The 13583-nt window shown below is 39.5% G+C and overlaps 1 protein-coding gene across 4 annotated transcripts in view; it reads left to right on the top strand.

The window, feature by feature from the left end:
- The first annotated feature begins 1605 nt into the window (after positions 1-1605).
- slc44a5b (solute carrier family 44 member 5b) overlaps positions 1606-13583 on the top strand; it is a 30141-nt gene continuing 18163 nt past the window's right edge. For all 4 annotated transcript variants that reach the window (XM_063891601.1, XM_063891600.1, XM_063891603.1 and 1 more), the window contains exons 1-2: positions 1606-1805; positions 13357-13405. In XM_063891601.1, coding sequence (XP_063747671.1) covers positions 1769-1805; positions 13357-13405 — 86 coding nt within the window. In that variant the 5' untranslated portion in view covers positions 1606-1768. The remainder of the gene's footprint in view (positions 1806-13356; positions 13406-13583) is intronic.

Here is a 13583-nt window from a genome sequence, read left to right as displayed (position 1 = left end):
ATTAACTGTATTGCACTTATTGCAGATAATGTGATAGTGATTCTCCCTGTGACACTGGCAGTGATCCTGCCACATCAACATATGATCTGTCTCGGGAAAGTCAATCCCTTCTTAATGACTGGCCTTTGGCAGCCTCAGATCGCATTACTTTCACCCAGAAAGCACAAAGGGAGACATCACTTTTTGGATAACAGTGTGCAATAAAAATGACCTGTCCCATTTTACATTTAAATGCATGAAATGTGAATGTTTTAGATATTCCATCATTAAAGTGGGATAATGTTTGGCGATGTGTAATTATTATTCAGGCAGCATTCAGGTTAAATCCCTTTGGCGGAAAACTGTCACAGATAAAACATGCTTCTCTTCTATCTTTCTTTGTTGATACTGTATGGTAATTTCACCAGACAGCACAGCTCGCAGGATCCCCCGGTTACTGTGCAGAATATTAAGTCTCTGCTGCCACGTCCTGGTTATAGTCAAAATAGTGGACTCTCGAACCCTGTAATCAGTGTGTGTCTGTGTATAAATACAGGTATGTAAAGCAAATAATTTACTTATTGGGTTTTGTTGTGTTCTTGGACTAAATACTTTATCTCAGTTTCAAATGGGATTGAAGTAGCTCCTCTTTACTTTGCAGAAAAAGTCTCTATGATCACCCACAGTAATGAAACACTTCTTACTGTCACACATTAAATAGTAATGATTTAGAGGGCCCATGTGCACTGTGAGTAATATTTCACTTAAAGGAAGGAAGTACACAACATGGACTATACACACACGGATCATACTGTACACAGGTGGGCAAGTAAAGCACTTTGTTGGATATTGACATCTTGCTAGCCCTCTTCCTAGTTTTGTTGCATCTGTTTAGATAAAATACATGTATACCTGGATTATTTTTGAATAATTATATATATTTGGACTCATTATGTGATTCATACAACACAATTTTTATTGTTGTTTCTCAAATGTGTTTTATATATTATATTGCATCGTGACCCACGTTTTTCATTCATTACATACTACACTGTTTGTGTATATGATATGACAATAAACCTTCGAAATCTTGATTCTCGCAGAGATTCGTTCAACACTGTATTGATCATCAGAATACATGGACCAATTTCGAAGGAGCAGCATATACAAATGTTTAAACAAAACAACAAAAAATAATGACATTAATAGCACAGTTGAAATTAAAAAGAGATGCCAAAAAAGAGAATATATTTGCAATGTCCAAGAATACCCAGCTGAGGTCAGTGTTCCTCCACTGGACGCCTCAGTGTGGACACAGATGTCACTGCCTCCTAAAAATACTACCTGCAATGTTGTCTGTATTATTAATCAACCGAAAAAGCAACCGATTTTCGCCACTCTCCTGGCAGACACAGGCAGCGCACCAACCCCTCTGATCTTTTGCATCGTTGATATAAATCCTACACATGTTCATATCATAAGACAAACTGCACAAAAACGTTGATGTTTAAATTACACCCTAACAAAGGGAAACAGGACATCCAGCAGCAGCAGCAGCAGCAGTGAGAGTGCACGTCCCCTTTAAGAATAATTAATGACGTCGCGCTGTAAACACGACTGACGCTCAGCTGCGTGGCCGAAGCATCCTCGCGCCCCAGACCTCTCCAGGTTCTTGTGTTTATTTCTCGACGGGACCGTTGAAAGGCACTAAAATAAACTGCGGTTCATCTCGACTCTCATATGCGGTCTCCAAAACCAAGACGACGCTGCATTTGTGCTACCAAGTGCCATGGCTAGAAAGACGGACACCCGCTCGTCTTACTATGGTGAGTGGGTTTTTTCTTTGTTGGAAATGCCAAGATATTTTCCATCTGCACTGTGTAACGTTATGACAACGGTGGTTTTTTTTTTAACCTGAATGATGTTTAACCCCTTGATGTGATATACGGGGACGCTAGCTAACTTGGCTAACATTGTCAGTTGCTAACTATTTGGGGGCTATTTAACGGTTGACATCAAATACGCAGTAACGTTAACGGTAGAACCAGGTTTTAAACGGTTTAAACGGCTAACGTTTGAACATGGAACGTTACCCTAACGTTTTTGTTGAATATTTCTTGAATCTGCCTCAGTAATTATTTGTGTCTGTAGCCGTAACTTAATAACTCGAGTGATAAAATATTTTAGTTTGGTTTTGTGTTGTTACCTAAGACCTCAGTCACTTTCCTTCACCACTAACTGTCAACTCGTCTTTGTTGTAAACGCGTATATTGTTTTCCTCTGTCACCTTACTGTATGGCATGACAGCATAATTGAATGGTAACTTTATATACATTATTGCTTACTGATGATTTCTGGATTCATACATTTATCGTCTGATGGACAATATACATGGAAATGTCCATTACTATTTCCCAAAGAGGATGCCATCAGATTCCTTTGTTTTATGTCACACCAGTCAAAATCCCTGATATAGCTAGAATAAAACAAAGACAATCTGCTAGCTTATGTTGGTCCTTAAATATTTAAATGATTGCTTGACTTGACTATTCACTTCAGCAATGTTCTTAACGGTTATTTAAGGTTTCAAATAGTAGCCTAACATCCTTTATAATGTGTCTTCTTTGTCATTATGTGTGTCTTTAGCCATAATGTATAACTCCAGTGATATTCTATTTGTTTGCGTTGTGTTGGCCTCACTGTCACTCTCCTTCTCCACTCACTGTCAACTCGTCTTTGTTGTAAACGCAGATATGTGTTTCCTCTGTCACGAAACTGTATGGCAGGACAACAGAATATAACGGTGACATTATCTTCGTTATCGTTTACCGATTATTTCTGGATTCATACATTTATCGTGTGGTATAAAGATACACTATCAGAAAACTGAGTCATGTAAACGTCCATCACTGTTTCCCAGAGGATGCCATCAGATTCCTTTGTTTTCATGAACACCATTCAAAAGCCGGAATATACTTATAATAAGACAAATAAAACCTGCTAGCTAATGTTGGTCCTTATTTATTTCAATGATTACTTGACTTGATGAATCTATGCACATCAATAACGTGTTTAACTGTTATTTAATGTTAAAAAATTTACCCTAACGTCCTCTTTTCTCAAGACTTAAATCGTTACCCAAACAGTTTATCATAAATTGACAATTCAATTCATTGATATTCAAATGAATGTTGATGCATACATAGACCAATCGCTACAGCTTTTCTTTTTTCATATCATCATTTAGCAATTGCAGTAGTTGACTGAAATGTTGAGTTTTAATGGTTGACATCAAATCTGCATAACTAGCTATATATTTAACTGACAGTTGTTTACAAGAGTATCCTATCCCTTATGAGTGTTGTCATATTTTTTACCCACCCACACCCAGCCTAAACTAGTAAACCTATGTGCTTTATTTTATTTTTGCCTATTTATTTAGCTGTATAAAAAAGTGTTAGAGGCTGTAAACAATTACTCTTATCTTTCGTCCTCCTCTTCTCGCCCACATAATCAAAAGATTGTAAGAACTGCTGTCTAGTAAGAGCAGTTAGTAATGAAAGTTTAAAACAATGTCCTCTGTGATTTGTTTTGCTAGCAAAAGATTAATCCTCTCCAAGTGGCATTTTCGCTGCTCGAGGCGTATAAAGTATTTAATACATGGTCAGATTTTCTATCCATTAGCCTGCTTTAGTAATCATGTTGTTTTCTAAAGCATTATAATCCTTTATCATCCCCAGATGCCACACAGTGACTCTCCTCCGAAACAAAGAGCCACTCTGTTGATTTTCACCACAGTGGCTCTTTAAGGTTTAATGCCAGTATTAATATTTTCCTGTCTAAAAATACTGCCCTCTATATTTAGTAATCTTCCATTTAATCATTTAAAGATATGTATTTCGAGCTTCTTGTTGTCAGTGTACAGCTGCTGCCAAGCTACAGAAATATCATGGGAGGCTAACTAGCTATTGAAAACCAGCCTAAGCAATCCGGCACATTGACAGGGCAATTAATATCTCCTTTCAAGAAAACATTTATTTGTGTGGCCACAAAGGAATGACTTTTATCCTATCTACACTGATCCAATATCTCATGTTCACCAAAAATAGACAGAAGACATGATCAGCTGATCCGTGCAACTGTTACATAGACCCATATAGGCATGACATCATTATTTGACATCCTCTCTCTGTTGATGATGTAATAATTACAACCAAGATGACTGTCATTGAGGCTTGATCTTTAGATACAGTAGCTCTACAGTTTTAGATTGACACAGGCATTGTCAAGTTTGCTCCTGTCGGCTGTCGATGGGGAAAATGTAATGTTTCTCCCACATGCTGACCTCTTGTGTCCCTCGGACCTTATGACTACAGCACTCTGCCAATCACAACTGCAACCTGTCATCCGTAGCAATTCTCACTGCTCTTGGTTGACGTTCAGCTCACCATCGGGGACTTCAATCTATAGACTGTATATAGGAAGTTTCAGACACCATAAACCTCACACTCGAGATATTGTATTGAGTGAAAGTAACCAGCCTCTTAATTTGTCCTTTGTGTCATTATTATTATGATTATTATTTATTGTAAATACTTTTTTGCATTGCTTAGATAGCTTGCATCATTACAGTGGCTAACATGTCTGCATTATCCTCTATCTCTTCAACTCAAGTGCTTCTCTCTAGAGATATTTCATAGAGTATATTGAAACACTGTTATTAAGGAACATCCAACGACCTAGCTTGTGGATCATGGGATGGAATTATGGGGCCTCTCTGTGTTTAGGTCAGCTGCTTTTTGCTGTTAGCTCCCCGGTGCTTTGGTTTTATCAGCTAGCTTGGCATAAAGCATTTAAGAGTATTTTGGTCTGGCAACAGAGAACAACAAGACACATTTTGCCTCTATACATTGCCAACTAATGTTTCGCTCACTGCATATGTTTAATTGTTGAATGCATAATAACGGAAACCATAATGGCTGTTAATGGTAAAATACCAACCATTTATTGATTTTTTTGGGGGTTTAAATCTCTGTTCAGTGTGTTATTTCAGGTCAGCTTGTTGTAAAGATCTTTTCAAACCAGGTTAATGGTTTCAGTCGATACAGAAGATGTCGGTTCCACAGAATCAAAGATAAAGGGTTTCTATCTAGACTTTCCACATTGCAGTGACCCACAGATGTCACACAAAAAGAAATAGAAAACAGAGGGACACCAATTTCTTTTTGGACAATAGCCACGAGGCATGTTGTGTGGAAGAGCGTGTGGTCTCGTTTTTTTTTTCAGGAACAGGAAGCTCTCCTATCTTGAAATTGCATATATATATATACAGCCGCGGAAAAAATTAAGGGACCACTTATTACCACGCATTATCATTTAATCTTGTTTTTTATTATTTAAAGACATGTCTTTGAGTTAAATGAATATACTTTTTAAAAATTGTATTCTATAAACTACTGACAATCTCTGTGTTGAAATTCAACAAACACTGGAATGGCTGGCATACATGAGGAGATAAGGATTTAAGAAACATTATTCTTCATTTTTCCCGGAGCTGTGTATACAAATATTTTTGGAAAAATGTGGAAATCACTTAAAGCTGGGTTAGATATGGCCCATCAAGACACCGTCAGGATGGGCCATATTAACATTGAGCCTAGCCCTAAAATAAAGATGTTACTTTAAATAAACATGCAATTTAATGAATTTCACACTCTTTCATAAGAGAAGCATAAAACATTTGATCTTTTAATAAGTGAGCCATGTTTTTACTGGCTTGTTGAACTACCTGATCCCATCATTTAAATTCAGCAGTTTTCTGCTGAACATCTTGGATTGAAGTGCCGTCTATATTATATAACGTTTCTAACTTTGTAGCAAGTGGGCTTATGCTACACTGCTGAAAGTCTCAGTCAGTCATAGAAATAGGAAAAGGCCTTTTATAATCATTCTGTGACAGGTTTGTAAGTGACAATTTAGATATGAGTTCCTTTCACCACAGAAAGTGTTGAGTCGGGCACACTGTTAATTAACAAATTTCTCGCATGGGCAGCTTCCCTAAACGCTGCATTTTATACTGAGTCAATGCACAGTCATGACAGAAAGCTGAAAGCCTTCATTAAGGAAATCAAACATTCATGGTCTTCCTGTGAAATTGCAGTCAGAAGGTTGTGGCTCAACCGGCCCATAATGCACCCAGAACAAAGTGCTGTTATTGACTGTTGTAGAGTCTTTGCCCTCTTCAAAAGCTCATCACAAATGAAGACCTGTTATCAGTCTGCATTTTATTAGCCTTTATGTCATATCTGTTTGTTATTGTGTAACAACGTTGTGATCTTTTCCTGCTAAATGCTTGTGTCTTTCCTCAAAATAAAGTCAGTGCATGGAAGTTGTAATATTCACACTTATGATAGAATGAGTCAGTAAATCATTTCAGATTCATTCCTGCACTGCACTGGATGATTATCTGTTCAGGTCTGTGAAAATGGAAGGCTTTGAAGAGGCTTTTTAGGTGACAGCAAGGAGATTTTGTGTTTCCAATTGGCACTACACATCTAGTTGTTGTTAGTTTATGAAAAGAAGATTAAGTGACTTTGACAATGATTTTTGAAAAAGGAGCAAAAGATACATTCAGAAAAGATTAAAAGATACAGCCATGTTAATGCTCAACACGTAGGTTATGATGAGTGCACGGTAGGACTTAAAATTACCATTGATAGGGTTAATTTGCTAAATGACGCATCAAGTTTCATCAAAACAAATGAGTCATTATCCTAAGAACAAAAGAGACATGGTATTCTGATGTTTTAAACATGCTCTACTAAGCACAGCTGAGGGCTTTACATTGAACCTTGTGGGTTAGCCTAGACTTACATTTAATTTGTCTGAAGTGTGTAGTTGCAAAGTTTAATTCTTCCTGGTCCCAGTTGCATCCTGCCAAACATAACACTTTGTTGATGTTCAAAGCAATAAGAGGATTTCTGTGTTTCATACACAGCCAAAAATCACTATCATTAGTCATCTAGTGCCAGTACAGAGTCCTGAAAATGTTGTTATTCTTAAAACATGCAAATAAATCTGGCAACGGGGTGAGATTGCGCAAAGTAAACAAATGTCAGAAGAGATTAATATTTACTTACTTGTGCAGTGATCTGTAATATACTGTTTGGCTGTTTCATGATTCCATTACTTATACATGACTAAGAAGAAAAGAGGAATTAATAGAGGAACATTCAAGAAAAGTATTGAATGCTCAGTATGTCACTTGAATATGTTGTGTGTGCATTCCTAACGGCACATAGATGCGTACATACATTATGTAAGGTTGTTTATTAATTTTGGTGCGACTGCAAATTTTGATGAAATAACCTTTCATGTTTAATGATCCAGGCCAAAGCCAGTTGAGCCTGTCAGTGATCTACAGGAACACAGTGCTGCCACTGACATGCCTGGAGGCTCCCAGTGAAGTAACCAAGGTCACAAAGCCCCAGCCACAATACTGCCACTTCTCCGCTCGGAACAGCAGGCTAGCTGTCAGCGTCTGACACACTGAGATGCTAACTCTCCTCTTGGGGGTCGAATCCCAATCCGGATCTCACCATTCTCTGGATTCAAGAGGGTGTCAGTAGGCATTGTGTCTCTGCTTCCCCCTAAAAATATGCACACTGTTAATGCACTGATAGGAGGTAGTGGGCACACAAAGCAGATATGCCAAGTGCTCTGCCCTCGAGCATCTGCTAATAGTTGTGAGGGTCCCATGGGGCTCTGCTAAGTAAAACAAAACCAGAGATCGGGATGTTGATTTCTTGTCTCTATAAGGAGACACGCCTTTAAAAGGTTTTACTGTTGTCCAGGCGGGGGGAATAAAAACAAGGCGTTATAGATGTTTTCGGAGACGGAAATGCAGTGTAAAAAGAGAGTGGCAGTGCAACATGGGGAGTTGTTTGTGTGTATTATCCCTCAACATTTTTAATAGTAAATAGCAGAGCCATCTGGGGTTTCTTGAAAGCTTTGATTGTTTCAGAGAGGGACTCCATATCTCAACTGTAGTGTGGGATGTGGGAGTGTTGCCTGACTTAAGTCAAACCTTGCCAGTCCATATCTGACCCCTGTGACCCTCATAGTATGTCACTGACAGTGAATCTCTAGCTTAAATAAATACCCCCTATGACCTTCTCTGTCTTCTTTACTCTTACTGCATTGCTGCCTTAACACGGCTACAGACTACAGGAAAACCCAAACCCCCAAAGCCATGCTACTTAATGTTGATTTCCTTTCTGGATTGTCAGAAGCCTGTGCTTTTATTAAATATGAATGAGCATACTGTATAGCATTCAGAGTCGCAGGCTGCGCCCACCCTGCTGAGTAACATCATTATACAGATGTTTTAACATTTCTATTTTTTTCTTTTTGTTTATCTGTAGCTGAATCCAAAAGCCTGTCGTAGCTTTGACAGGAGTGCAATCTTAGAGCACTCCACTCTCTCCACATCTTGGAAATGTTTATGAATCATCAGAGTAAAAAGAAAGTCCCTTCCACAGGGGCCCCTCTGACCCAGCCCATGTAGAGCACCTGCAGTGTGCGAGCTGTTTGCCTGACCACGGGATGAAAGAGGCCTGTGTTGAACAGTGGAGCCTGGGCACACTGGTGCCTGTGTGTGCCCGTGTTGGTGTGTCTGTGTACTGGATGTATTTAAGGAGATGAGGTGAGGAATGCTGGGCTGTCGAAACGGGATAGGAAAGTGAAGAAAGTTTTACTCTTGATGGTGTAACAACAAAAGTCCACTGTATGATTAACATTTTCTACCAATTTGCTCTCTGACAATTATGTGCTCTATGTACATTAAAGGAATAGTTCACCCACAAAAGGGGCCATTTTTAAAGTTGTTTATGTTTGCTCTCACATGAATACATCTTGCAGTGATACTTTTCACAAATTATAAATATGTAAAAGTAAATGTGCACATAATCTCTGAGCAGTCTAACCTGAAAATAAAATGAGCCACAGGAGATAAATGTGCAATTTAGTGTTCTCCATAATTATAAAATGCAAGGCGACGAACTGCTTCTGTGACTTTCCTCTAAGGCTTTATCACTTCAGGCGGGATTGTTGCTTCTGACTCTCCCTGCAGAGGCATTTAGAAGTTGATTCTCAGCAGTCAATCTCAGCACACACTGCCTGATGGTAGGAATAGACTTCAAATTGAGGCATTGTCACACCGCCTTTCAATTTTGTCTGAGAGCTTTTATTAAACCTTCATTGGAAGAAAGAATTTTATCACATTTTTTATCTGTATGTGACAGACTTAGTTTATGGTGTTAGTTCTTCACCACTGTAAATTGATCCATATATCTTGTTGCTATGGCAGACTTGCTGCTAATGAAAATGGGATTTGGGAGCAAAGATTACTGCCAAAGCTTTTGTCTGATCGTGATGTGTAACTCCTCACTGCGTCCAGCCTCATTGCCTCCAAGCCTGTATTACCACGATGATTGTTGTGTTATGCGTAAATCTTTCAGTCACAGCAGGACAAGGTGGCATAATCTAGCTCTATGTCAATAGAGGAGATTTGCAGTTAATGTAGCTAACAGTGACTTCAGCTGTCCCAGGGCAGCATGCAGCTTTTTCCAAATGTTGTTGACTGCAGCCCCTCTTTCAGCCTTGCTAAAGCCACTCTACCATCCATATCTCCTGCCCTGGCAGACCGCAGTGCAGTGTAAACAGCCCTCATCTAATGGACATTCTGCTGCTATCCAGGCATCACTGGTTGTTTTTACCACTCTTTCTACTCTGAATTTTGTTTTATGGAACTGTGGAAAATCCAGCAGCCTGGTGGAAGTAGTCAAGCTGATGTAGTGAGAAGAACAGAAGCTAAATGTAGCTTTGCTGAATTAGCACATGCACATGCTATGTTACCTGTGTTAGAACAAACGGGGTTTGATATCCTCCAGAATACATTTTGTATGACATTTTTGCTATACGAAGGAATTTGATCACATGATTGTTTGTTTTTTTTGCATTACCTTTGTCCTACTGAAATCTGGGTTCAACATAACATCTGCCCTCATTTTTGGTCAGTCGGCAGGGGACCATGCCCACTGCGGGTCCTATCTCTGGACATACTGGCAGGCTGAACAAGAAATAACTGACATGACTGAAAAGCGCTCTGCTTCTGACACTCTGCACCACAATCTGTCCTATCACCACTTGCTGTCCTTGATCTCTGTGTGATTCGACTTGAACTCACCATACGGACTGCCCTGTTTGTGTCACTATTCCTCCCGCACTGTTGACCAGCATTGAATTCACACAACCTAGCAGGGTCACTTAATCATTATTTAAAACCATGTATATTCAGCTTACATTTGGCCTAGTCTGGTAACTAGGTATGTCTCTCATTCCCCCCCAGCAGCTGTACCTCTAATTGGCTCTGATATAAGTTAATGTGATGGAGCCTGCTGGCCATGGCATGTGGGTGTTACAACAACCACTGTGATATAAAAGCAATTGGAGGCAACTTCAGGCACAACACAAAGGAATAGTTTGCTCTGTCAGTACATCACGCACAGTTGCTAACTTTGAAGGGTCCAAATTAAAATCTGAGTGGTATGGAGCTTTTTTTAGGTTGGAACTCTCAGCATTGTGGATCACTTGAAATACAGCGGAGCATCCTCTTATATTCAGTGCTATTGCTCTGCAAATGCTGCAGTGAGCACCTGGTCTGGTGACATTGTGTCCTTGGCTGAGGATTTCACACACTTAACCCAGAAAATCTCCCCCGTTTTTAGTCCTGAAGCACAAGTCAAGCGAGTGGCTTTTTCAGTGACAGCCAAACAGATGACTGTAAAAAGGGTTTTTCAACAGCAAAGACAAAGGCACATGGAGCCTCTCGTATCAAGTGGTCTATCTTAGCTCACACTACCTCAATGACAAATAGCTGAAATTGTCATAATCAAACTTAGAATGCAAGTCATTTTCTGAATGATCTAATAGCCGCACATAGCTCCATGTGGTCATGAGACCACTCCTGCAATTATTATCGCCCATCTCTAATATACATTCTGTAAGGATGATAAAAAAACAAATTTGTAACAATGCCAACTCACATTGATTCAAGTGCGTTTCCAGTCCAGTGCGTTTTATTTTAATGCTGACTCAGCAGCTTTGGGGTTATTGGTGAGCGAAAGCTGTTGCTCAGTCTCTTTTCCTGACATATTTTGCTGTTGCCCCAGCAATTTTGGATCTCCATTCTTCAGATTACCGCTGCTGTAGGGAGGTGGGTAGATAAATCCTAGTATGGAAAAGCAGGCAAGAATGTACACATCGGACACATTAGCACAGCTTCCTGGCCTTTTTATGCCTTATCTTCATACAGGAAGAAACCCTGTATGCTTCTGCTACTACTATAAAGGAATTTCATCATGGCCAGACAATTATGGCTGCTCCCTCAGTCACTATAGGATGTGTAGCTGGCAGGGTAAGAGGAGCTGCTGCCAGACTTTGCTGTGCTGAATCAGTTATTATAGGCAGAGGGGGTTTGTGTGTGTTTTGTGTGTTACAACTGTATCCAGTTCAAGCATTAAATACTTATGATCACCAAGCTAGTAAAAATATAAACGTCCAAATGTCTCGTGATCTCAACAGATATGTTCCTGGCTGTCAGTTGAAACATGTTTTAGACGGAGAAGTTTCTTACTCTTACTTACTTTGTTTTCGTATACAATAATTAACCAAAGTTCTTTCATGACACACTGATGCATAACACTCATTATTCACAATATCATTATCAACGTAATGCCACACTAAGGACTGGTTGATACAGTGATTCTTTATCATATTTGCAGACACAAAATAATACGTATAATCAGGGTTTCCCGCAGCACTTTACAGCTTAGGCGGCCACCTAAGCAACACACGCCTGCCACCTTAACTAAGGTCTTCCAAAAAGAAATATGAGTGATATTCGCCGTGTTACTCTGTCCTGTTTTCTCTCATTCCAAATTTTGCGTGCTTCTTCATGCGACGAAGCAGGCCTACCTCACCCTGCGCTCCTTCTCTCTCTCTCTCTCTCTCTCTCTCTCTCTGTCTCTCTCTCTCTCTCTCTCTCCCCCCGGATGTGATGTGATTTTTATGTGTGCTGGTTTTAAGTCTGAGAGGAAGACAGACAGAGTATGAGGTGGGTTTTTTGATATATGTCAAATTCTATTATCAATAATGAAGTAAAAATCCAATAATAAGGTCTTGGACGGGCAAAGTAATGTAAAGCCTAGGTTATTTAAAGGTTATTACATACATTGGATAAATATCTGACAATGTATATAAAGGAGTCATTTTAGAGTGTCTGTGATGCTCACATTTTTTATTTTTTACAGTTGCATCACGCTTACTGACGTCTTCACAACACTCTTCCTCTCACAGTTACCCTCCAGAGATAAAAAATGCAGTGGTTGAGTTGTTCCAGCAGAAGCTACACTGGCCTTCGTTGTAATGGAAGATTATATCACCCTGTGCAACAGTATGGCTTTTTAATGTGTTTTTAATCGTTTTTGGATGATTGAGCTCTATGGGATGGAGGCATAAGCTTGCTCTATATCAGTCACAGCCAACACTTGTTATATTTACTGAGAACAATTTTAAAAAAGGGTGTTGTGCTTGTTAATTTCAGGCCTTAATCAATTTCATAGCACATTCAGAACATGATTTGCATGTACGTATGACAGCGGACTCATTCCTCACACTCCTGGAAACGAGTTTGGCTTACACGTCTTTGATGTCATCAATTTGGGGACTGGGCAGATGGGAGACAGGCCCACTCATGCTGCCCCTAAGTCTGCCCCAGCTGCTGGGAGATATTACGCTCCATGTGTGGTGATTAATAGGTCCTCAGGAACGCGTCATACTTAGTACAGAGAGTACTTAGGAACCAAAGAAGCAGTCAGGGATGAATGCAAAAGCTTCCTCACACCTTCAAGAGCACGCAGTCTGAGTTAACCCCCCGGGTGACTGCTGGTGCTTACAACTCTGGTTTAGTATTCACTGTGCTCAGTCAAATCTGGAATCCCCACTGTGACCCAGATAAACTGTTTGGATTAAGAGTTGTTCAAAAGATCGATCATATTTCTGAGTTAGCTACACTGTTTTGGCTTTTACTGCTTTATTTTTGCGCGATCATCCCTCTCAATCCCAGTTCTGTTAGGCGACCTGCACTGTGAAATTGGCTGTTAAGTTAGTCTTGGACAGTTAAATATCACAGCAGGTTAACTTTATAACCACACGTATCTTTTTGTTGTACAAGCATACATTATTTGATCTATGTTCAGTCATTAAACGTTATGTTCTGACTGACACTATTTTCCCCTTACTCTGCTTGTTTTACAGGTGAGCCACGCAAGTTTGACCCCAACTTCAGAGGGCCTGTTCACAACAGGTATGACACATACACAACATCTCCACCTTTTTGCTTCATATTTGTTTTTTATTATGAACTACTCTTGCAGAAATCTTCAAAATAAGGTGGCTGGAAACATAACCAAAATCAAAATGCCAATACATTCAAAAAGATATGTATACTTTAATTTCATTAGGAGTTTAAAATAGGTTTTCTT

Source organism: Eleginops maclovinus, chromosome 9 (assembly GCF_036324505.1).
Source record: "Eleginops maclovinus isolate JMC-PN-2008 ecotype Puerto Natales chromosome 9, JC_Emac_rtc_rv5, whole genome shotgun sequence".
Lineage (NCBI taxonomy): Eukaryota > Metazoa > Chordata > Actinopteri > Perciformes > Eleginopidae > Eleginops > Eleginops maclovinus.
This window is presented reverse-complemented; position numbering and strand designations above follow the sequence as displayed.